A 25,580-nucleotide genomic window follows, 5' to 3' on the forward strand; every position below is an offset into this window, starting at 1 on the left:
GGAATGCAAATAACCATCACGTTTTATATTCTTAAATTTTATAAGTTCAAAGAGTGCATAAAAGATAACACTGACAAAATGACTGAAATCAGAGGGAAACTGAAATCTCAGGAGTCATGATCATTTCTTAAATACTAACTGGAGCTAGTGACGGATGAGGTAAAAAATATACAATAAGACACCGCTTCCACCAAGCTCCTCGACACAAAACCTATAACATTTTTGCCAGCAACAAAAAACTATCAGCAAGAGAACCTAAGATTTTCATAGCTATCAAGCAAGCTAAGATTACACATCAGGTTCCTTTTTTACAGGTATTCCTGATAAGGATGCACTACTCCCGTTCTGTTGGTGAAAACTTTGGGACACCAGAGAGTCGCTAACAATTCCAACATCGTCAAACTTGAGCATGCCTCTCAACTTCTTGGGACTGAAATCCAATGAAATGAAGCTATTCAGTTATTTAAATTTGACTTAATTATAACTTAGTCCTTAAAGTATTAGACAATGTACACATAAACCCCTGAACAAAAAAAATGTATATTTTAACCCTTCAACTATGAGACTTGTACACTTTAACCTTTTTCTTAAATTTTTACCGGAATCACTCTCGAGAGTTATAATGTTCGCAATTGTATACTTCAAGGGCAACATAGTCCGCAGATCATTTTCTTGTCCCTTTTTATTTATCAAAAAATTATATTATTTAAAAAAATGAATTGTGTATTAAAAAGTGACAAATGTCCACATATTAATTGTTATTTTAAAGATTTATTAAGTAATGAATTTTTATTTGATATACTACCTTCATCAACTTTATTTACAATTTTTCGATACTTTGAACAAATTTCAATCTACACAATTTTTACTTAAATTATATATTACATACTATTATATATTATTTAAATATTTATATTTTTGATTGTTAAGATATAAATAATTTATATATATATATATTACTTTTTATGAATCCTAATAGAAATTTAAATTACTACTTATAATAAAAAAATTAAATATTAGAATATGATTAATTATTTAAATTAGTTTATTGTATGAATTAATTAATATGATAAACAATTTTATGATATTATGATAAAATTATTAAAGGGTTAAAGTGTACAAAATTAATAGTTAAGGGGCAAAAATATACAAAACTCGTAGTTAAGGGGCGGAAATATACAACTGTGAGGGTAATATTGGAAAATATTTTAACAAAAGGGTTGAAGTGTACAAAACTTATAGTTAAGGGGTTAAAATGTACAATTTTTTTGTTTAAGGGTTTATGTGTACAATATGTTATACTTTAAGGGCGAGATTATAATTAAGCCTTTAAATTTTCTACTAAATAATGTGATAGCTCTTTTTACTATCCCTAGTATTTGAGGCTAAGTGGAGATATGATAATGTCATATTCATATATTTTGTGATTTGAAACCAAAAAATTGAAGAGAAAAAACATACCCGTTCAAATGGCTATTAATGGCTGTAAGATCCTTCGAAGGACTTTGGTAAGCGCGAGTGCTCTCTCCAACACAGGCATAGTAACTTTTAGAGCTATGAGAATTCAAAGCATCCATCTGTAGAGACATGTAACTCATGTTCTGTTATCTGTACAAGTATACACCTACTTTACATCGTACATTGACACCTTGTTGAACCTTTGTTAAAATGTCAGTATATTATCGATCAAAAATTACCCCCCCACCCCCGGCCTAACCGAAAAAAATGGTCAAAGTGAATGAGCGTCTAAAAAATAATGAGTGTCTAAAAAATAAATATATGTAAATACAAAGAACAAATTGATTCAAAAGGTGTTTACAATTGGAAATTGGTAGTTCAATTTGGTGTACTTAGAGCCATTCTGACTAATAAAGATTTTATATGCAGTGGTAGCCACCATTCTGTTACTTGCTTGGAAATTTTTCAAAAAAATAAAACTGTAGTGAACATTCTGAACGTTACTAATGTATGTCTGAATATAGTTTTTCAGCTAACAGGCTTAATCATGGGTTGATGACTAGAGGTGAAAGGAACAATAAAAATAATACATAACATTACCTTTGATGATCGTAGTGGAGAGACATATACATTGTGTACTGCAGATACTTTCTTGGGAGACATATCTGGGAGACTGGGAAATTTAGATACTTTGGGTGATCCAGGGCACTGGCCTAGATGTTCATGATTACAATTATAAGAACAGATGAAATAAGTTAAGTGTCAGAATATATGATATCCAATTATATTTCTGAGAGATCCTATAGAGTATAGAAAAACGTACCTTTGTCACTGTTATTGCTAGCTTCTGATATCTGGTCACTCTTTTTAACGGTTCCAGTAGGTGCAAGCTCCATTAGTAGAGGTTTAACCGCAGGGATGAATATTTCATTGTAAAATGTTATAATATCAACATGATCCTTCCCAGTTTTCTGTTTTAAAAATCAATGCAAGTCCCAGTAAATTCTTTAACATTTTGAATCTTTAACATATTGAAGAGAGACAAGAATCAGTGACTTGAGATATACCCCGTTTCGACGAGCTGCTGACCAATCGACAAATACGCTTCGGAAAACCTGAGGTTTACATTGTGGCTGCTTTCTATAGTTGAAAATGATTTCTTTGAAAGTTAAATTCAGTTGGGAAATCTGCAGTTCCGAACAGAATTTGGGAGAATGATAAAAGAGTACCTCAAGTTCTCACAAAGTCACAATTATCTTAATAGCATACCTTTGCAACTCCATATAGACAACTTAGGATGATCTGATCTATATTGCGGCTAAAAAAGATAGCACTCTGCTGCAAAAGAATCTTCTGAAAGAGACAGTACACGTTCTCTTTTATATGTTTTGACAACTGTAGCCTATCGATCATACTGTTAATTCGAACAGCTGCTAACTTCATGATCTGGAAATCAAAGCGGTAAATAATATGCAACTTTTAGCATTTAAAAAGACAAATAATGGCGATGGACGATGTTCTATATGAACTTTAACCCTAAACCCCATTATAATCAGTCAAAAATTGGATACACCGATACTATTGCTCTTTGCTTATTAATGTTATTTGTAATATAAACCAATAATTGTTGGGAAGCTGATCATGGAAAAACTTCATACCACACAATTAGATACGGCTGGACATTAATTTAAGATATGATTAATCATTTTCTTGTCGTACCAATTATAGTGTTAACATGTATAATTACCGCTAATAAGAAAATAACAATGTTATTCACAATGACTGAAGTTGCAAATTCCACCTTATGACAAGAATAAGAAGAGACATCAATTCATGCTGTAACCTTGAAACAAATCAAGCCTTCTCAGTAATAATTAATGCAGATAGTAAATGATCTGCCATAAACAATCTAGAAGTAATATATATACACACCTTGCCAAAGAATACATTGATAGTAGTTTCAGCACATGTTTCACCTCCACCCCCTGGATTTGGCCTTGTTGGACTGCATATAATTAGCAAGTTAAAATTATCCTTATAAGATCATTTAAATTAAAATTAATGATAAAAAGAATCAGCATCACCATGAACATTTTGTAGTTAAGAGCTATGCTACGGCACTTTGTAAAATGTCATAACTACCTTGAAAATGCCAACTGCAGAGCTGGAGGCAGTGACTTTGACTTGAGGTTGTCTGTGGCCAAAAGGCGATCTTTCACTGGTGATGTGAAAGAGTTTCGCTCTACTAATACACTTCGGTTTTCAGTGCAAACTCTCTTTGGAGACCGAATATATCCACTCTGACCTGAAGATTGTTAACCAATAGATTATGGTCAGTATATAGAAAGAGCACTAAGCTTTTGACCTGTTGATATTTGTTATTACATCACAAACAGCTATACTCTTAAATTTCTAATTAGTATTCTGCTTTTATTCGACATTAAAAATCTGGTTAACATATACACTGAAGTTCATTAAGTTACAAAAAAAAATACCATGAGTTATTCCATACAAACTTTTTCGAACCAGGAAAATTCCATCATTAAGATGAACTATTGCAATACCTGGGGATGATTCCTGCTTCTGCAAAGGTGTCAGTGGAGGCAAAACCCCACTAGACATATTGACATGAATAGCGATTGCATCTAAAGATGGCATTGGCTCTGCCAACAACCCAAGACGGCTAATTTCGGAAGAAAGGGCTGGCCTTGCTACTGTCAAAGAATTGTACAGTGAAGAACCCTTTTCCCATACCAAGCACTCCAGAAGTCGCTCTTCCAGTGAATTCAGGTGCCTTTTGAGCTCTCTTGGAAGTGATACCTCGTGTCTAATGAAACTTTCTATCACCTTACTAAGGTCGAAAGCTGTAACCCCGGTCCTTTCTAACACTACTGGAAACAACATTGTTACTGTCTTGTGAGTGGCAAGAACTAGTTCCGCAGAACAGGCTAGCATACACCTATGAAACTTCTCATTTGTAAGCAAAGAGGTCAGATTGTTTGCATTTAAAATTTGGGCCTCTGCTGTACACATGGCTTGCAATACCCTATAATAAAGCTTAACTGCTTCCAATTTACGTTGCTCTGCCCATATGTTATCCATTAGATTTGTACTCTGCAAGCTTCCAGTAACATTACAGTCACCTAGACCGCTACTTGGAAATATAGCTTCCAGGATTACATGTGCTCTACGTACAACATCAGTACTTATATTCCTATCACATTTTGACAAGAATGATTCCAACTCTGCTGAAGGCTTTGATGGAAGTGGACAAATAACATCTCGAAGCCACTTTGCTGTTGTCATTGCTGTGCTCACCGGGGTAGCGGCAATCCTTGAATTTCCAGTACCAAGGTTTCCAGTCACAAGAGATTTTGCAGGAGAGCGATAGGGAGAAAGTGGACTAGTGATCGTCTTTGTTGGGGATGCTATTGAGTCAAATTTTCTCTAAGAAAAAGAACAATGTGAGGTTAAACAATTGAACTTATTGAATGCCCTGCTCGGATAAAAATATATATACCTTCGTTCCAATTATATTTATGGCACCTCCAGATAAGCTGCTTGAGCCAAGCAAACTATCCTCCTCTTCCAAAAAAACTCTTTCATCCAATTCAATTTTGTTAAGGATTGCATCTTCGTAGTCCTTTTCTAGAATGCTTAAATTAGCAGATAAAGCCGTTTCCTCCAATAAACCATCATAGTAAATCAAACCATCTGCATTATAGAGGACAGCAATGTCAGCAAATGAGGATTACTTGATATACTACAATAGCACACTGATCAAGCCAGAAACCAATCACAATATAATAATATAAGTAATACCTGTGCTGATGTCATATAGATCAATTTTACATTCTGAGGCCAAACAAGGTTTTATCTTTAAAATGCTTTCTATCACTTTATTGGTTTTCTCCATTGTTTTTCTCAACTCATCTTCAGAGGTCTCAAACATCTTGCAAAGTGATGCAATCAGATCCACACCTTTTTCGCCTATCTTTACTGCTAGGCAGTCATATTAGTAAAAAAACAATTATTAAGAAGACAGGAGCTATGAATTTCAAAGAATACTTACTGAAGCGTGAAGGGTCATTGGTGGTGAACTTTCTACAGCAAATAGGGACATGAATAATCAAAATGGCCTGTACAAGATCAATCAACATTAACACACACTACTACATTCCACACAAGGTACATAGTCTTATGAAGTGAAAGTGATGAATATGTAACTGGCAATATGTCTGCTCTACGCTGCTTGAGGAGAGAGGTGGGATAAGGTTGGTGTCGTCATGATAGGGTGAGGTGTCATTCTTTAATGTGTCATGATAGGGTGAGGTGTCATTCTTTAATGTGTCATGATAGGGTGAGGTGTCATTCTTTAATGTATCTTTCACCTTATATTGCTATGTAGAACAAAAACAGCCCATTATAATCCACATTTAATAATAGAAGGAAACTAACCAGTATGGAAACTAGACCATTTGAGCAGGTCACCAAATCCTTGAACCGGCTAAATGCATGAACACGGAGTGCTAGAAATAGCAACCATCCAAAACGAAAATAGTCTGACACATCACTGACAACTGATTGTTTATCAATGTTTGTATCCTTCACAGAAAAAAGTTCATGGAACGCACGTTTGTAGTGTCTGGTAAAAAAAATGATAAGAACATAGCTAAGTTTTGGGAAAATCATGAAGAACCTCTCAAATAAAAAGATTAAATAAAAAAAAGTAGTTACGTAAGTTCAAAAACATTTTGAATTTTTAAAGTTCATACAATAGTGGAATGACATTTATAGGGTATCACTGCCAACATTTAATCCTCCTTACTCTAATCTTAGAGGAAGGCATAACGCAAATTTCCGTTGCTATTTCAAGATCCCAAAATACATATACAAGTTATTCAGCTCTGTATTGGGCTCATCTGGGAGCTTTGCAGGATATTTGCAATACGTGCTAGTTGCTACCTTAAGTGTTTTATACCTTCAAATTTCACAACTCAAAATCCATTTTTTCACTAGCATATAATTGATTTGCATTTCCTACAAATTAGAGCGAGCCAGAAAAACTAATTTGGCAGAAACAACTGTCACTAACACCCGTACTAAACAAGGAAATTCCCTTACTGTTGTTTACAATAATTATTAAATATAAGTCCCAACAATTATAGGACCTTGAACCTATCCTTGACGAATATGGAAAAAGTTCACACCACCAATATAAGCCAAATATAATTAATTGATTCCTATGGAAGTTTAGATGGTTAACAAACATTTGGCCATTATATATGATACTCCTAAACCAAACAAAAAAAAGTATATACAAAACTAACAAAAAAAAGTAGCAATAACAACACAATTGTACCCACCTACTTAAAAGACTCATATGGACAAAATTGGCTTGCAGCTCCTTTGCCTGATTCAGATTAGGGAAAAGAAAAGAAAACTAAGTACAAATGCAAAAGAATGTACATATACCAACCAGGAACCAACAATGGAACAAGTCCTTGAAAATTGAAATGTAATACAATATGCAAGTACCTCAAGTTTCTTCTCCCAATCTGAGCCGTATATATTGCATAAAATTGGGCCTGCCTTCACAATAAACTGAGGAATTTCCTTGAAAAAATCCACAAGACTACAAACCCGACCAAATAACCCCAATTACAATGACATTATTATAAATAAAGAAGCCCCAACATATTTGACAAAGTAAATAAACTTTACTTTAGCTTTGCCACTCTCAGTATTTGGCAGAAGGTAATCCCTTTTTCACCAGTCACTGAATTTGAGTTATCTGAATTACTCTCACTCAATCTTCTCACTGAATACAGAACAAACACGAACCAATAACGTTCTGCTTCTTCCGGCTGAACCATAAATACAAACCAGAAACCAAGAAATCAAATTTAATATAACTTAATCCCAATTTGCTCAAACAAAATATAGTAACATACAAACAATTCAGTATTATTAATTTGTTAAGGAAGAAAAGCAGTTTTACTGTTCCAGTTCCAATAGTTGCTGATGTATTAGTCTGCAAAAGGTGTTTACTTTCATTAAAAAGCTTCATAGCTCCCTTCATACTACGCTCATCCATCGATAATCCATTCTGCACACAGATCACACACACAAAAAAAATCTATAAATTTAAACATACCAAATAACACATAAATAACTATTTAACTCCTCTCGTTATTACAAACCTTGCAAAAATCAGTAAATCGAGCTTCAATATCAGACAGTGAATTACTCTCCGAGGCCATGGACTTCAACTTGTCCATACTCATCTAGCCCTAAATCTCCAAAAACCAATTTTTCACAATTATAAACACCAAATTAAACAAAACCAAAATTCAAATTAAAAGGCCAACCTTACATCAACAAAAAATCCATGAATACAAAAAACACACATAAACACATAATGAAGAACAATTCACATAACCCAGATCCCCAAATTTCAAGATTTCAACTAATTACAATCTCAAGAACTTCATACCAACAAAAAATTAACAAAAAACCCAGCTTTCAATAATCAAGAACACATCCACACATGTATCTATGTATTTGAAAAACACAAAACCCCAGATGCCCAAAAACCAAGATTTCAGGTAATTACAACATCAAAATCTGCAAACCAATAAAATTTTAATAAAAAAACACAACTTACAGTAATCAAGGACACACAGCTCTGATGAATAAAGATACGATTTTTCGAAGTAATTCACGAAATGAAGAGCAGCCCTCTTATTAAGAAGCCTTGTTTTGTATATTCCCCTTCTCTTTATCTTCTCTCTCTTCAATATATTATATCGACTATTATTACTGCTGTGGCCTTTCTCTCTAGGGTTCTCGCCGTCTGATTGCGCGGGAAAAAAACAACAGCGATGCGTATGTGATACATTAACGTATATGGGTTAACTAATGAAATATTGCCACGTGGAATTTAATGTATATTTTACCGCCAATTCTGCTGTTAACGGGGTTCGATGATTAACGGAGTTTAGTCGCCGTTATGGAGCCCGATTTAATGTTTTTGCCCTTTTTGGTGAGATCTGAATTGGGCTGGTATTTTGGGCTTATCTTAAATGCGTTGATTGGGCTTGCTCTTGGGTTTTTCTAGATCATGACTTTGGGTCATAACTTCTACTATCCATAATTTAATGTGTGTATGCACTTAAAAACAATTCTGGGAAAATATACCTGCATAAAAATAATGTCTTTCTTATATAAAAAAATCATACTACTATATTATTTTCCAGTATAATTAAAAGTATTTGAGTCGAGTCAACTCCATTATTTTTCGAATTTAAGTTTATTTTATAATTTGTCAAGTCAAGTTGGATTTACAATTTATGAAATTCAATTATTAAGACCGATCGAATTTGAGTTTGTAATTTTTTTTTAATTTGGAGTAGATTCACAAATTTTGAAATTCAAGTATTTTGACTCATTTTAACTAATGTATTATATGAATCTAGTGTCATTTAATCAAAATTTATTAAAAAATATTACAATACTTAAATTGGATTCTAAACCGTTTTTAAATTTTAGAGGATAATTCCTAATTGATTACTAGACAATTAAATAAGATGCACATTAGGAATTATCCTCAACTTAATATACTCCAAAACTTGATGGAGATAAGTTAGCGGCGCTTAAACATGAAAGACCATTAAAGATCTTGTATTTTTGAAGGGAATATTTGTGTGAAAAAAAAGAAAAAGAAATTCGACTGTTTGGCTCGTGCTAGTTGACAATTTTGGCAAGAGAAACTAAAAATATGGAAAATAAGTGAGGCACAAAATGAGTTATTAAAATAGTTACAAATGTTACATGTCACATATTTGTTGGTTAAATATAAATGTATCATTACAGTTACATTAATAGCATCAAAATGTTACATGTCACATATTTGTTGGTTAAATATAAATGTATCATTACAGTTACATTAATAGCATCAATTGAATTATTTTATTATGTCATATCATCCATACCATGTTGATAATTTTTTGTAATTTTTTTTGTGCCTCTAGCATTATTCATAATATACATATATGAGTGTTATTTTATAAGGACTTGAAATTACAGTATTGAAGGTAACTGCACCTTTTATCCTCACAGACTTGATAAAAAAACTTGGTAAACCATATGTGAAAGGAGAGATGCTAGAACTTCCAAAAAAGTAAGAGGATTTTATTGAGCCCTAGCCAATGCACATTGATAAGATTTAATTTAATCAGGGCTTGAGTAGTTAAAGAATGATGTTAATTCTGTTGTTGAGTTTGGCCCAGCTGTTTCATTCAGATGTAGTGTTGCATACTTGCATGCACAGGATATTAAGTAACAGTTGAATATCTGCAGACTACATTAACAAAGACTAGTCTAAACTACTGTATTGTAGCTATTAGATGTATATCCAAGTTGTTGTAACGCAAATCTTCTTATCAGATAAATACTACCCACGTCTGTAGGATCAGATATAGCAATACTAGATTTAATTGTAATCTGTAAAATTATATCTGTACTTCTCCTGGCCTATTTAAATTGGCTGACACACTCAATATACAAAAAGGCAAATTATTTACATGAGATAGTATCTCCTATCTTTTCCTGTTATGGTATCAGAGCAGTATCGCTTTACAGCCTAATTTGATCCTTTCAATTCTAATATTACTCCTAGTTTCATAAAACTACAAACCAAATTCATCATGGCTACGTCCAGTACAACAGACTTAAGTGTTAATGTCGCAGCAGACACACAAGTTATTCATGTAAATGCACCTACTCATCTCCCCACAAAATTGACCCAGACGAATTTCCTGGTGTGGCGCACTCAACTCCAATCTGCATTAATCGGACTGGGCGTCATAGGCTATATTGATGGCATAATTACTCCTCCTAACAAACTTCAAAAAGATGGAACATTGAATCCGGCATTCGCAATTTGGAATCGCCAAGACAAAATTATTTTAAGTGCAATTCTTGGAAGCTGCCATGAATCGATCCAGCCACTTATTTCTACTGCAGAGACATCAAAAGAGATGTGGGATCGTCTCTTAACACTCTTTGCAAACAAATCAAGGTCTCGAATCATTTCCCTCAAAAGTCATCTTCATGACAATCCATGCAACTCTAGAACTATTTCAGAATATCTTCAAGATGTTCGATCCACCGCTGATGAGCTCGCCCTTGCTGGTCATCCAATTGCTGACGATGATTTAGTTCTTCATGTTCTTGCGGGACTTGGAGACGACTACAAGGACATCCGTGCTGCAATAAAGATGCGTGATTCTCCCATGTCATTCACTGAACTTCATGAAAAGCTAACTGATTTTGAAAGAAGGCTTAAAATCAAACAACTTGAGCCCGTAGTCATTACTGCAAATTTCACTCACAAAAATGGTAACAATTCACGAGGCACGAATCATCATATGTACACTGGCTCTCGTCAAAACACAAACTTCAGCTCGTCAAATCGTCAAAGTGGAAATCGTTTTCAAAATAATTGGGGGAGCCGCCAACAACCGTTGTCCTTTAACAATCGACCAGCGACCTATTGTCAGTTTTGTCAATGACCTAATCATAGCACCAAGGCATGTCGACAACTTGCTAAATTTCTCAAAGATAATGATATTCAAGCTCCATCTCCAACGGCAAATAATACTGTTGTACACTCTCAACCTTCTCAACAGTGGCTTTTTGACTGGCGCATCTCATCACATCACAAATGACCCTGCTGCATACACAAACTTCACTGATTATGGTGGTCCAGATGAAATTTTGATCGGCAATGGTTCAGGTTTGAAAATCACACATACAGGCACATCACAATTATGTTCCACAAAAAAATCACTTCAATTGAACAATGTTCTTTATGTTCCTTCATTAAATCAAAACTTGATTTCTGTTGCTAAGCTTTGCTCCACTAATCATGTATCTGTTGAATTCTTTCCTACTAAATTTCAGGTCAAAGATCTCAAAACGGGGGAGACTCTACTGCAAGGGGAAAATAAGAATGATGTATATTATGCATTGAATCCTATCCTTCCGCAAATAAACATCACAAAATTGTCACAAATTGCATCATGGCACAACCGTCTTGGTCATCCATCCTTCTCTGTTCTTAGGTCAACTTTACTTTCCAATAAATTAGTGGAACATATTCCTTCAAATTTTAATTCTTCCTGTAATGCATGCCTTTGTAATAAAAGCCATAAGCTACCATTTGGTACTTCTTCTTTAACTAGTTCCAGGCCTCTTGAATTAATTTATACTGATGTATGGGGACCTACAACTGCTTCTATTGATAATTACAAATATTATATTTTATTTGTTGATCATTTTACCAAATATATTTGGCTTTACCCTCTTAAACAAAAATCTGATGTCAAACAAGTGTTCTTGCAATTTAAAAATGTCATGGAAAATTCTTTCAGCTGCCAATTATCTCAGTTTACTCAGATAACGGGGGGAATATGTTGCTCTTCGAAATATTTTTACTTCCCTTGGGATATCTCATTTTACTACACCAGCACACACACCTGAGCATAATGGACATGCTGAGCGTCGTCATTGCCATATTGTGGAAACTGGTTTGACTTTACTTCATCATGCTTCTTTACCACTACATTTTTGGTCTCATGCTTTTCTTGCGGCTGTTTATTTAATCAACAGGATACCCCTTAAGTCGCATAATTTTTGCGGCTCATTTGAGAACCTTTTTGGTCGACCACCTAATTATAATCGACTTAAAGTGTTCGGATGTTTATGTTACCCCTGGTTGCGTCCATATGCACCTTCCAAAATTCATCCAAATTCCACTCCTTGCTTATTCCTGGGCTACTCTCCTGACAAGTCAGCTTACAAATGTTTTGATACTAAAACTAATCGGCTTTATTTTTCTAGGCATGTTCGTTTTGTTGAAAACATTTTTCCAATGCAGAATACATCAACATGTTCTTCTCTTGCAGCGGCTAATTCCACCAGAGATCTCTTGGCTTCCAGTACATTAACAGATAACCAATATTCTTATACACCTTCACCTCATGTTGAGAATTCAATGCTTCCACCATCTTCTCCAAATTCTCCAATAACATTTTCTGACCCTAACAATGATGTCCCCTCTCCGATAACTCAGCGCTCCACACCAACCTCCCCAGTTATAATATCTGAACCTTCATCAGATATACACTCTTCTAATACTCATACTCCAGCTTTGCACCAACAAGATAGTCCTAAACCGGCTCGACTTAGAAGGACAAACTCTCGTTATTTCAACAACTCATTTGTCAATTACACCACATCTCACCCAATGCCAACATCACTTGAACCAACATGTATCTCTCAAGCATTAAAAGACCCGAAATGGCGCCTTGCTATGTCCTCTGAGTTTGACGCGCTAATTCGTAATGGTACTTGGGATCTTGTGCCATACAACAATCAGAATGTTGTTGCCTCTAAATGGGTATTTCGAATTAAAAAAAATCCAGATGGATCTGTGCAGAAGTTTAAAGCAAGGTTAGTTGCGAAAGGATTCCAACAGAGACCTGGGGTTGATTATTCCGAAACTTTCAGTCCAGTTACAAAACCTGCCACAGTTCGTATTATTCTCAGCATTGCATTGTCTCGTGGTTGGGATCTCCGGCAACTTGATATAAACAATGCGTTTCTCAATGGCACGCTTGAAGATGAAGTTTACATGTTACAACCTCCTGGGTTTATTCACACTTCTTATCCACATCATATATGTCGATTGCGCAAGGCAATATACGGCCTCAAACAAGCATCTCGTGCTTGGTACAAAGAACTCAGGAGTTTCTTGCTCGAAATTGGCTTCCGGAATTCCATAGCCGATGCATCTCTCTTTATATACTCCTTGAATGGTACAATAATTTTTCTCCTTGTGTATGTGGATGATATTGTGATTACGGGGAACAATTCATCATTCATTAACAACTTTATTCAGCAGCTGGATAAAAAATTCTCTCTGAAAGATCTTGGAACTCTCAACAACTTTCTCGGAGTTGAAGTCATTTCCACAAATGATGGCATATTTTTATCTCAGGCCAGACATATATCTGATCTTCTCTCTCAACACCAAATGGCCGGTGCAAAAGAAACCACAACGCCCATGTGTTCTTCTGCCACTCTTGTTCATTGTGATGGTACTGCATCTGTCGACCCAACACCATATCGTCAGCTTGTAGGTGGACTACAATACCTTTCAATCACACGTCCAGATGTCAGCTATGCTGTCAACAGATTATCACAATTCATGCATGCTCCAACTGAAACGCACTGGAGTGCTCTGAAACGTGTGCTTCGCTATCTAAAAGGTACCATTCACTATGGTCTTTACCTGCATAAAAACTCCAGTCTTAATTTAAGTGCTTTTAGTGATTCCGATTGGGGGGGGGAGAACGGGACACTGGAAGGTATACTACTGGCTATATACTTTATTTAGGAGCCAATCCAATCTCTTGGAAGTCATCTAAACAAAAGTCTGTTTCTCGTTCATCATCAGAGGCTGAATATAAAGCCATTGCAAATGCTGCTTCTGAAATCTTATGGATCAGAAACTTACTCAAGGAATTAAATGTTTCCCTCAAATCTCCTCCTACCATCTATTACGATAATACAAGAGCTACGTACTTAAGCTCCAATCCAGTTTTTCATTCCCGCATGAAACATATTTCACTGGATTATCATTTTGTTCGTGAACGGGTAGCAGATGGAACTCTTAAAGTGAATCATGTGAATACAAAAGATCAATGGGCTGACATTCTTACTAAGCCTCTTCCTCGTCAAGGTTTTACTTTCATACGATCCAAGCTTGGAGTCACCAATGGAGCCTCCATCTTGAGGGGGCGTAACAGTTGAATATCCGCAGACTACATTAACAAAGACTAGGTCTAAACTACTGTATTGTAGCTATTAGATGTATATCCAAGTTGTTATAACGCAAATCTTCTTATCAGATAAATACTACCCACGTCTGTAGGATCAGATATAGCAATACTAGATTTAATTGTAATCTGTAAAATTCTATCTGTACTTCTCCTGGCCTATTTAAATTGGCTGACACACTCAATATACAAAAAGGCAAATTATTTACATGAGATAGTATCTCCTATCTTTTCCTGTTATTAAGCACACTATACATCAGGGTGAATCGTCCACCGCATACGTGTCGTCTTCCCGGAAAGATTTCATCCTGGGATTTTATACAACTCAAACAGGAATTTATTTAGGAATTTTTTTATTATAATCCAGCTTCTGCTGATAATTTCTTTAATCCTATTAATCCTGTATGGATAGCCAACAGAAACTCACCTTTACTAAATCTCCATAGTTCATACTCGCTCTATATAGATTATGTAACAGGCTATCTCATCATCATCATGGATACAGTTGGGGGACACCCTGATAATCCTACTATTCCTATACCTCCTGCTTTGGTCTTGTACAACGCTTCGTCCGGATTCAACAGAACTGCTACACTTTTGGATACAGGGAATCTTGTACTTAAACAGGGGAATTTAACTTTGTGGCAAAGCTTTGATTATCCTACTCATACACTTTTACCAGGAATGAAACTCGGGTTTGACCAGAAGACTAATCGCACCTGGTCATTGACTTCTTGGATTAATGAAAGTGATCCTGCATCCGGAGCTTTCACTCTTGATTGGGATCCCTGGGAAAGAGGCTTGGTTGTTAAATTTCGAGGGAAGGTTTTAATGGACTAGTGGAAAGTTGAGGAACAATACCTTTGACCACATTGTAAATTACATGGACTACAAATACATAAATTACTCTGATTCTGAAAATGGCTACTATTTTTCTTATATGCTTGACCATGAACGTGCACGTCTCTCTAAAAACGATCTACCAGGATGGACATTGTCACCTACCAGGATGGACATTGTCACATAAAGGAACTCTATATAAGCGTGCACATGAAAAAAGAGTGATTCCAGCAGTAAATGATTGCTACGGATACAACACAACAGGATCAGATAGTACTTCTGTCAGTAACATTACAAGATGCGAGATGTGGGAGCAGCCTAAGTGCAGGAATGTTACTCAGAAGTTTGTAGCCCAAACAGGTTATTTTGCTAATAGCACTGTTGTCAAATACGTCTCCAATAATCAAAGTTTAGGCTACAGTGACTGCAAAGCAAAGTGTGGGGAAGATTGTGCTTGTTTTGGCTTTAAGATTAATGAGCAACCTGAATGCATATTCTACAAAGGAAACACTAATACGAAGTTCTACACCAATGGCGATTTAGAAAAATTATACATCCTTAGCCTTACAACTGATTTTGTGTACGCTTCTGATCCTAAGAGTAAGTTCAAAGTGCACATTTCTATTGTTGTAAATTTCACTAACAAATATTGCAACACAGAGACAAGTGTATAAAGAATTTATCAGGCCAATACCACAGTCAACAAAACAAAGCATGCATGTAAACAAAATCAGTAACTGAAATAACGAAGAGAGAAACGAAGATGTACCTGAAACCATAGCTTTCAACAGTAACTGAAATAAAGGTGCACAGATACAAAATGCCAAGAAAAAATGATCACAGCTGAGTCACCAGGCCTTACTCGAAGTCCTGGCTGCTCTTGAAGAGAATATTGCCCCCTACCTGCTGCGTTTGGGATGCGTGCAATATCTCCACCAGGATAAAACAGCTCAGAGTTTATGTTAACAGCAGCAACAAAACCTCCACCTCGACCAGCACCTCAGTCGCCGGAAAACAAATATCAGTGTGTACTAAATCTAACAAGTCTGAATCCCTAAAAATGTTATGAAAAGGTTTCGTTATTTGTTTAGCAGACACACATACTTGACATTTAGAATTCTTTTCTATGGTATGTTTTGGTATCAACTCTAAGTTCATCATGTTCTTAAGAGCATCAAAGTTTAAATGACCTAGTCTAGCATGCCATATATTCGAGGATTCAATACAGTTAACAGAAGGAATAACATTATTATTCAAATTTCCCAAAACGGGATCCGCATTAATAACAAATAAACCATTTGACAAGTAACCCTTGCCAAAGAATGTACCAGTGTGAATAAGAACTACTTTATTACATTTGAACGAAATTTCAAAACCACTAGAAACTAAACAGCTTCCACTTATTATATTTCTACGCATGTCGGGAACATGATGCACTCTCGTCAGAGATAGAATACGTCCTGAAGGGAACTTCAGATCCACGTTTCCAACTCCATGTACTTGAGCAGCACTAGCATTCCCCATCTTCACAGTCAGGCTATGACTCTGTTGATAAGATACAAATAAACTAATATCAGCACAAATATGTACATTAGCTCCAGTATCTATCAACCATTCATTTGACAGATAGGTAGAAAATATCACAGGGTTGTAGGATACATACCGGTCAACGTCGGTTTCAGAAGCCGTAGCCTCACCAACGACCATGTTCACTACAGGCCCACTTGCGGTTCCAAGCACAACATTCGCTTGCGCTACCTCGGTTTTCTTCGCTTTCTTCGTAGGGCAGTCCTTACTCCAGTGCCCAACCTGCCCACAAGACCAGCATGATTTGTTTGCCTTGGGTTTCTTGGCCTTGTCCTTGTCACTCTTAGGTTTATTACTATTAGATTTCTTAGCAAAAGCCTTCTTCTTCTGTCCTACAGTTGCTATGTTTACCTTCGAGGTACCGTGTTCAGTTGCCATCACATGTCCCTGTTTGGACTTGTGTTGTTCTTGCACCGAGATGTCCAGCATAAGGTTGGTCCAGGTGATCTCTCATTTCTGTCTTTTCAGGGAGAGAGAGAACTCTTCCCAAGACTTTGGGAGCTTTTCAATCACACTCATCACCTTGAACTTCTCCGGGAGGTCCATTACAGACTCCTTCAAAGTATGCACTATCATCTCGAACTCATGTACCTGCTCAGTCATGGACTTATTGTCCACCGACTTGAACTCGAGGAACCTTGCCACAAAATACTTTTCTAAATCTTGTGAGTCAGTATTATGTGTCTGGTCCAGCTTCTCCCATAAGAGTTTTGCAGAGTAGACATCAGAAGAATAGACATCAAACAAAGTGTTTGTTAGTGCCGCCAGAATGGCCGCGCTAGCCACTCCATCCTTCTCAGCCCACTTCGCAAAAGCCTTAACTGTGTCAGCCTTCTCTTGATCTCATATTCCACAACCGGCCACAGACCCTTTATAGTCAGCCACAACTTCATCCTTTTCTGCCCGCAAGAAAAGCCAATGCCACCGTTGAATTTCTCCGGTAAACCGGTTAGTTCAACAGCTTGTGGGAAACTATAGGTGGTCCAATCAATGGCCCTAGCAGTTGCACCCGAACCGCTACCACCACCAACGATAACCTCACTTTCGTTAACCATTATCCTAAATTCTAAATAACTAATATTCTCTTCAAGAATGTTGTAAATTTCACTAACAAATATTGCAACACAGAGGCAAGTGTATAAAGAATTTAGCAAGTTCATGCCAAGACCACAGTTAACAAAATAAAACATGCATGTAAACAAAATCAGTAACTGAAATAACGAAGAGAGAAACGAAGATGTACCCAAAACCATAGCTTTCAACAATGACTGAAATAAAGGTGCACAGATACAAAATGCCAAGAAAAAATGATCACAGCTGAGTCACCAGACCTTGCTCGAAGTCCTGGCTGCTCTTGAAGAGAATATTGCCCCCTACCTGGTGCGTTTGGGATACGTGCAATATCTCCACCAGGATAAAACAACTTGGAGTTTATGTTAACAGCAGCAACAAAACCTCCACCTCAGTCGCCGGAAAACCAACCTATAGCGCTTCGAACTTGTGTTTTTGTGGGAGAGAAAATGCAGAGAGGGAGAAGAGAAGAGAATGTTGTGTGGTGTAGAAAATACATTCACTCTAGCCTCTATTTATAGTAGAGGAAAAATGAAACTGTTCCACACTTTAATGTCTGAATTAAACTGCACCATTAATTAAAAAAAAATCAAAACTGATCAGATTTTGAATTTAAATTATTTGTAACAGTTTTTTCACTTAACACCCACATTATTATCAGATTTAATTTTAATTCATCAGTTTCAGATCAGATTATTTTTCCAGGTTCAATGTATTTAGACTAAACCCACTAACAAAGTGATTTAGCCCAATTCAGTATCAAACCCAGCCCAACAATTTATTATAATAATAATAATAATCCAGTCACCGATAAATAAATTCGAATTAAAATTAATTCTCAAATAAATAAAATCCTCGCCCAGGTCGCCTCGCGTACGCGAGACGCCGAGATATTCGCCCAAAATTTCAAGCTTGTCCAAGCTACTTTCAACTCTCAATTCATATGGATTTCATTAAGAAAATTCTTAAAACCATACATGAAAATTTAAGTTCAAATATCATTGAACAATTTCCAATCATTAGTTTTTAGGATTAATATTAAGAATATAATTAAATTAAGCTCTAAAATCCTAATTTTCAAACCATTACCGACAAATCCATACAGAAATGCGATTAATATTTCTATCATGACTTGTTTTTATACACATTTGCACTGACTGATCCGAACATAGGTTCTATACCGATCTTTGGCATTCTAAAATTATGATCAAATTCAGTACTTTATCCAATGCAAAACTCAATAGACTTGATAAAATGCGTAAAAATAAGCAAGTCAGTTGATAATTCAGTACCGACAAAAGATTGGTAAATGTGGAGTACAACATATCTGAATAAAGGTGATGATAATTTCTAATATGTTCTGAAAGATGTACGAACAACCCTTGTAGTCATTTTTTCTGCTTCGTTCACTCATATCATGCAGCTTTCCCTGTCAAGACAGTTACATGTAAATATGTCATTGTTCTACATTAGCATAAAACTGATTGCTTGTGATTTACTCTTTACCTTATAAACAGGCCCAAATCCACCCACTCCAAGCTTATTTTCATTTGAGAAGTTATTTGTCGCCACCATGATTGAATCAAAGCTAAATATCTTTACATAGTGACCTTTCCTCCCATTATGCTTTCCCTCATCAGAAGGATCAATAAAGCCTTCCGAAGTCGTTAAGTCAAGCAAATAATTCTCTTGCCTTCTTTCCTCTTCACCTATGGGGTTCCTAACAGTCTTCAGTAATCTTTACAGGTACTGTAATGATGACAATATGAGATTATTCAATTGACTAAGTGTACCTTTCAGAGCAAGCTTTCTCTTTCTGAGGTAGCATAAGCCTGTTATCCCCAAAACAAGAATACCAACTGGTATTTAGTTGCTGTTGTACACGGAAAAGAAATGGATATATATCAAGAACCACAGAGAATTATATGAATTTTAAAAGATTCTACCTTTGGATGGCATGTTGAATGTGGATGGAGTATCGATATCTGAATATCTTGGAACCGGTAAATATACCAAATCAGCAGAACCACGCTCATCTATTTTATATTCACTACTTCCAGTTATGCTTGATTCACTGGAAAAACCTATGCAATTACATTTTTTCCAGCAGAATTTCATACATTCAGTAAGCTAGGGTCTGAACTAGCATGAATTGTCAGATCAGTATTAATGCCAAAATATGCTCTCTTATCCTCAAACATTTCTAATTCATTTCGGCAACCTGGAAGTTCGGATATAACACACCCGTTTTCTGCCTCATATCCATAACAGAAAGCATCAGGGGAGAAACGATAATTAAATAGCATGAACTCGACCTTTATTCCTCCATTTGGTGACAAACTTAATATTGGCGACTTGCTAGATTTTGCGACAGTATGAAAACTGAAAAGTATAGTACTTCTCTTCATCATTAGATATGTAAGTGAGATTACATTGATAATCATGATGTGGATTATTTATATCAATAAATTTGAAGGTTTGCTTTACCAGAGGTCCACTAGTCCAGTATCGTTCTTCCCTGAGTTTCATAACCAACTGCCCTGAATCTTGGCTTTATTCCCAGATCAAGGTGAAAGTCCCAGAAGCTGGAATCTGATCACTTAACCAAGAAGTAAGTTTCCAAGTTTGTCCCGTTTTAAGGTTGATCCCGAGCTTCATTCCTGGTAAAATTACATTGGTAGGACAATCAAAGCTTTGCCATAAAGAATCTTCTAGTGTAGCTAGAAGAGGTGTAATGTTGTCGCAGAGGTGTAAGGGTTATAGATAAGTTTTTGTCAAATTTGGAAATGCTATAATTTCTTGTGAAATCTTCTGATTTTATTTGAATATATCTTTTGAATCTTTACTTGATTCTGTGCCGATTTTTTTATCAAATTTTCATGTTGATCTTTAATTTAATTGAAGTATTTATGTCAACTAATTCATGATGTAACAAAATGAATTCATAATTCTAGAAACCAAGCTGGCACTGTGTAATGCTTTGAGTCGCTTATCTTATCTAAAACTATTTATTTATTGATTGGCAAATCAATTAGCTATGTAGCTACTTGAATATAGTAATGTCCAACAGAAAACATTAGCTATGCAAATGTGTGAATCTGTCATTGAGCCAATGCATCCATAATCATTCAAGGTGTATCAGGTTAGATTATTCAACAATGGTGCTTTTTCTCTTAATGTGTTTGCTAATGTTGCATTCAGGACTAGTGACTGCACAAGTTCTTGGAGATACTCTTCGACAGGGTGAGTTGATGAATGCAACTAACTCACTAATGTCATCCCAGAAAAAGTTCTCCATGAGATTCTTTGATGGTTACTGGGGACGTTACTTGGGTATCTATTACAATAATATTCAGTTTGATCCGAATCCACTCTGGGTTGCTAATCGAAACACACCAATAAATTTAACCTCCGTGCTCTTAGTTGAATCCGAATCAGGCTATCTTTTAGTTAGCAGTGATCTGGGAATTACTGATTTTCCTCCTCTTGTGGTCTTATATAATAGTTCAATGGGTTTCAACAGAAGTGTTACGCTCTTGGATACGGGGAATCTTGTACTAAGAGAAGGGGGTGTAACATTATGGCAAAGTTTTGATCATCCGACTGATACACTTTTACCGGGAATGAAAATGGGATTCAATCACAATAATGGCAGCGCCTGGTTGTTGACTTCTTGGATGAATGAAAATGATCCATCAGTTGGAGCTTTTACTCTTGAATGGGATTCCAGGGGAAGAGGCTTGATTGTCAAATTTCGAGGAAGGGTTTACTGGACTAGTGGAAAGTTAAGGAACAACATCTTTGAAAACATGGTACCTAATGTCGACTACAAATACATAAATCATTCTGATGTTGAGAATGAAGAATACTTTTCTTATACAGTTGACATCAAAGATGCACATTTATCTATGCCTGATTCACCAGGTTGGAAATTGACATAACGGAAATATATATGAGAATGCAAATGAAGAAAGAGTGATTGCAGCAGTTGATAATTGCTATGGATTCAACACAAAAGGATCAAAAAGTACTTCTGTCAATAATATTACAGGATGTGAGTTGTTGGAGCAGCCTAAGTGCAGAAACGCAATGCAGAAGTTTGAAGCCCAAACAGGTTATTTTACTAGTAGTACTGACATCAAATTTTTCACTAATGATCATATAACTGGTTACAGTGATTGCAAAGCAAAGTGTTGGGAAGATTGCGATTGTATTGGCTTTATGACTAATGAGGAAACTGAATGCATATTTTCTAGAGGAGGTATAAATTCAAGGTTTCACAACGATGGTAATTCTAACAAAATATACGTTCTTACAACCGACTCTATAGGCCCTTCTCACAAGAGTAAGTTCTAGGTACACCTTTCCATTGTTTAGATGATTAGATATTAACATATGCAAAATGTGAGTATGGTATATTTGCATACTGGAATTTCATTTTAAATGATGGATTTGGTCTAAATGGCATGTTTGGACTTTCAAAAGAATTTGAACCTAATTCTACCACATGTCATTTGAAATGAATTCAAAGGTTTCTATAGCCAATCTTAGAGAGGATATTACTTTTTTTAGTTTTTATTGCTCTTACTAATTGTTATAGCCAATTTATGAAGGTTAGGACTACACACTATTGTGTACACTTTGATGCAGAACGGAATAAAGATACATTGATGGTCGTTTCTATACTACTATTCTATGTCGGTTTAGTGCTTTGTTTGGGAATTTTACGTGATCGATGGCAAGATTTAGTAGAAGGTAAATCAGTCATTAGATTAAATATAGTTTCTTGTTATTACATACCTGGTAAGAAATTTGGTTCATTTTCTCATGTTTTTTTTATGTGAATAGCCAAGGAACATCATATTCAAGAACTGCTGGAAATGGATAAATGCTCAGAACTCGGGAGACACAACATTAATGATATCAGATTCTTTAGCTTCAAAAGTATTTCAGCTGCTACAAGAAATTTCTCTTCAGACACTAAGCTAGGAGAAGGTGGATTTGGACCTGTTTATAAGGTATATTTTATCGACTAATTATCCTCCTCTATGAAAGTAATATGCATGTATCTTATTTAATAGCCAAGATATGAATGACATACTTCGACATAAACCACAGGGAGAATTTCCTCAAGGAAAAGAAATAGCTGTAAAGAAACTTTCAAGAAAGTCTACACAGGGAATTAGTGAGTTGAAAAATGAGCTCACCCTTGTAGCCAAGCTCCAACACACAAATTTGGTCAGAATGCTTGGGTGTTGCATCTATAGAGAAGAGAAGATGTTAATCTACGATTACATGCCTAACAAAAGTCTGGATCTTTTTTTATTTGGTAAGTAAGACATTCACTTGTAATGTTGGCGATGACATTTTAAGATATATGTCATCATTTACTCATTGGGCAGATGAAAGTAAGAAGGTTCAGTTAACTTGGGAGAGAGCTTTAGCATCATAGAGGGAATTGCTCAAGGACTTCTATATCTTCACAAGTACTCGAGATTAAAAATTATCCATAGAGACCTGAAAGCTGCTAATATTTTGCTCGATCAGAACATGAATCCCAAGGTTTCCGATTTTGGCTTGGCTAGAATTTTCATGCAGAATTTACCAGAAGCAAATACAAGCAGAGTTGTTGGCACATAGTAAGTAGACTTTAATTATTAATGTATTTACAATCTATAATTATCACATCCTCATTACAATTTTCAAAACAGTGGTTACATGGCCCCTGAGTATGCAATGGAAGGAATATTCTCCGTCAAAACTGATGTTTATAGTTTTGGAGTTCTAATTCTTGAGATCCTAAGTGGTCGGAAGAATAAAAGCTTTTATGATGTTGAAGTACCATACAACCTGGTGGCATTAGTATGTAATATTACACTCATCAATGTATTTTTGTGCTGGTAAATATCATGTCTAATCTTATTACGTACTGGGTAGGTGTGGGAGTTGTGGAACAGGAATGCTGCATTTGAGCTTATGGATCCATCACTAGCTGATTCATGTATTGAACACCAATTTCTGAGGTGTGTCCATGTTGGCCTATTATGCGTCGAAAATTGTCCTCTTGATCGGCCTACAATGGATGATGATATTATTTCTATGTTGGATAATGATATCTCCGCAGATATACCTTTTCCTAAGAGACCGGCAAATTATTATGGAAGCATGTCATATGCTCATGAAAGGAAACAGAATGATTCTTCGCAGAATATTTCAGCAAATGGAATGACAATCACTACAATGGAAGCCAGATAGAAAGTCCTGTTTCTCATTATCACGAAATCTTACTTACTTTCTGCTGAAGTTGATATAGGAGTAATAGTTCGGTTATGAGCTTCTTTTTGAAATTTAAATATCCCAACTGCACTTGTTCATTGTATGTATAGCGAAGCAACTTCATTCCTGTATAGTTTGAGTTGTAATAAATTTTAGCATTATTCTGACTATGATTTAGTGCAAGTTCCCAAGTATGAAGCTTGATACACATTTAGATTTGTAATTAATGAAGGTGTCAGCTTCCATTTTCATTTTATGAAACGTTAAAGACTTTTGATTTGTAACTTTTTTGATTTGTAAGACTAGCCTTATAAAATACATCAAACCCATTATTCTAATAATAAGAAAAGAAAGGCTGAAGCCATTACTGGATTAAGTAATTATCAAGATTTTTTGAACTCTCCGTCATTTTGATGTTAACAACTTTGTTCTTTCCAGAAACTTTTCTTCATCTTGCATTGCTAGATTTATCAATATATAAGTTGTTTTACATTTACTAATAGTTGTACATTGATTTAACATGGCGAAGCGAAGAAAAAGAAGTGATTAGCAACAAGAAGAAAACCAAAGAAGTGGGATTGATAGTCTGCCTCATGAAATTGCACTTGATATATTTTCAAGACTTTCCATCACATCTGTCATGCAGTCCAGGTTTGTAAGCAGATCTTGGCACAAGTTGTCACTTGATCGCAATCTTGTTAGCTTGCATCTTTCTCAGGTTGAGAAACGCAATCCTTTGCTCATCTTTCACAGTGATTTTCCTATTCGAAACCAGCTTTGTTTTGCTGAATTCTCTGTTAATGATGATGATGATGATAAAGGAGTTGTGAAGAAGATTAGTACCCCTTTGTCTGCTTCTATGCCAGAGTTTACTGTTGTAGGTTCGTGTAATGGATTACTCTTATTATGTGATTCCTTGTACAAGGATGATGTGTAAATTTACAATCCTTTTACTAATGATTACAAGGAGCTGCCAAAAACAATGCAATATGATGAAGAAATTGTGGTATGCGGATTTGGATATCATCCTGAAATTAACCAGTACAAGGTTGTTAAGATAATCTATTACTGGATTGTGAACTTTGGATTTCGCTGTGTCCATAGGATCAGGACTTTGCATGTAATTCAAAATCTGAAGTTTTTGTGCTTCGTTTGGGAGGCAACGAGTGGAGAAGTATTGGAAAAGAACCCTAACTATATTGAAAGGAGGTTAAGGGAAGCGCTTTTTCATTGGCATCTCGAGGTGTGTACAACAATGTTCGTGGCTTGATCATAATATCATTTGATGTTGCAGATGAAAAGTTCCATGAGAAGCTGATTTTAGTAGTGTTGCTGATGGCCACACCTATCATTTAGCTAAGTTTATATAGGGGCAGAGGTTCAAGTTATATGCATTTTAGGAAGTGGCGAGATCTTAATAGAATATAGAGTTGTAAGGCTGGC

The 25,580-nt window shown here is 35.7% G+C and overlaps 1 protein-coding gene across 2 annotated transcripts; it reads right to left on the reverse strand.

Moving 5' to 3' along the window:
* Nucleotides 1–201: 201 nt before the first annotated feature.
* LOC141668940 (retinoblastoma-related protein-like) lies at nucleotides 202–8,394 on the reverse strand. 2 transcript variants are annotated; one of them, XM_074476005.1, is made up of 19 exons: nucleotides 8,126–8,394; nucleotides 7,662–7,751; nucleotides 7,460–7,567; nucleotides 7,183–7,325; nucleotides 6,997–7,093; nucleotides 6,825–6,871; nucleotides 5,917–6,103; nucleotides 5,531–5,597; nucleotides 5,281–5,457; nucleotides 4,979–5,172; nucleotides 4,023–4,905; nucleotides 3,601–3,763; nucleotides 3,391–3,463; nucleotides 2,728–2,904; nucleotides 2,526–2,645; nucleotides 2,282–2,429; nucleotides 2,059–2,171; nucleotides 1,462–1,577; nucleotides 202–430 (listed from the first exon to the last, which is right to left on the reverse strand). In XM_074476005.1, the coding sequence occupies exons 2-19, from the start codon at nucleotides 7,743–7,745 to the stop codon at nucleotides 289–291; spliced, it is 3,039 nt and encodes a 1,012-aa protein (XP_074332106.1). In that variant the 5' UTR covers nucleotides 7,746–7,751; nucleotides 8,126–8,394; the 3' UTR covers nucleotides 202–288. The 2 variants fall into 2 exon arrangements, with proteins under 2 accessions (XP_074332106.1, XP_074332108.1); XM_074476007.1 differs by having other exon boundaries at nucleotides 7,662–7,757.
* Nucleotides 8,395–25,580: the final 17,186 nt, after the last annotated feature.

This window comes from Apium graveolens, chromosome 6, assembly GCF_009905375.1.
Source record: "Apium graveolens cultivar Ventura chromosome 6, ASM990537v1, whole genome shotgun sequence".
Classification (NCBI taxonomy): Eukaryota; Viridiplantae; Streptophyta; class Magnoliopsida; order Apiales; family Apiaceae; genus Apium; species Apium graveolens.

What these genes read in the sequence shown, in the direction of transcription:
- LOC141668940 (XM_074476005.1), bottom strand. Translation starts at nt 7,745, where the DNA reads ATGAGTATGGACAAGTTGAAGTCCATGGCCTCGGAGAGTAATTCACTG. An exon ending in CATATGAGTCTTTTAAGTAG is followed by an intron (nt 6,104 to 6,824) that starts GTGGGTACAATT and finishes TTTTTTTACCAG; the next exon opens with ACACTACAAACGTGCGTTCC. An exon ending in CAATGACCCTTCACGCTTCA is followed by an intron (nt 5,458 to 5,530) that starts GTAAGTATTCTT and finishes ACTGCCTAGCAG; the next exon opens with TAAAGATAGGCGAAAAAGGT.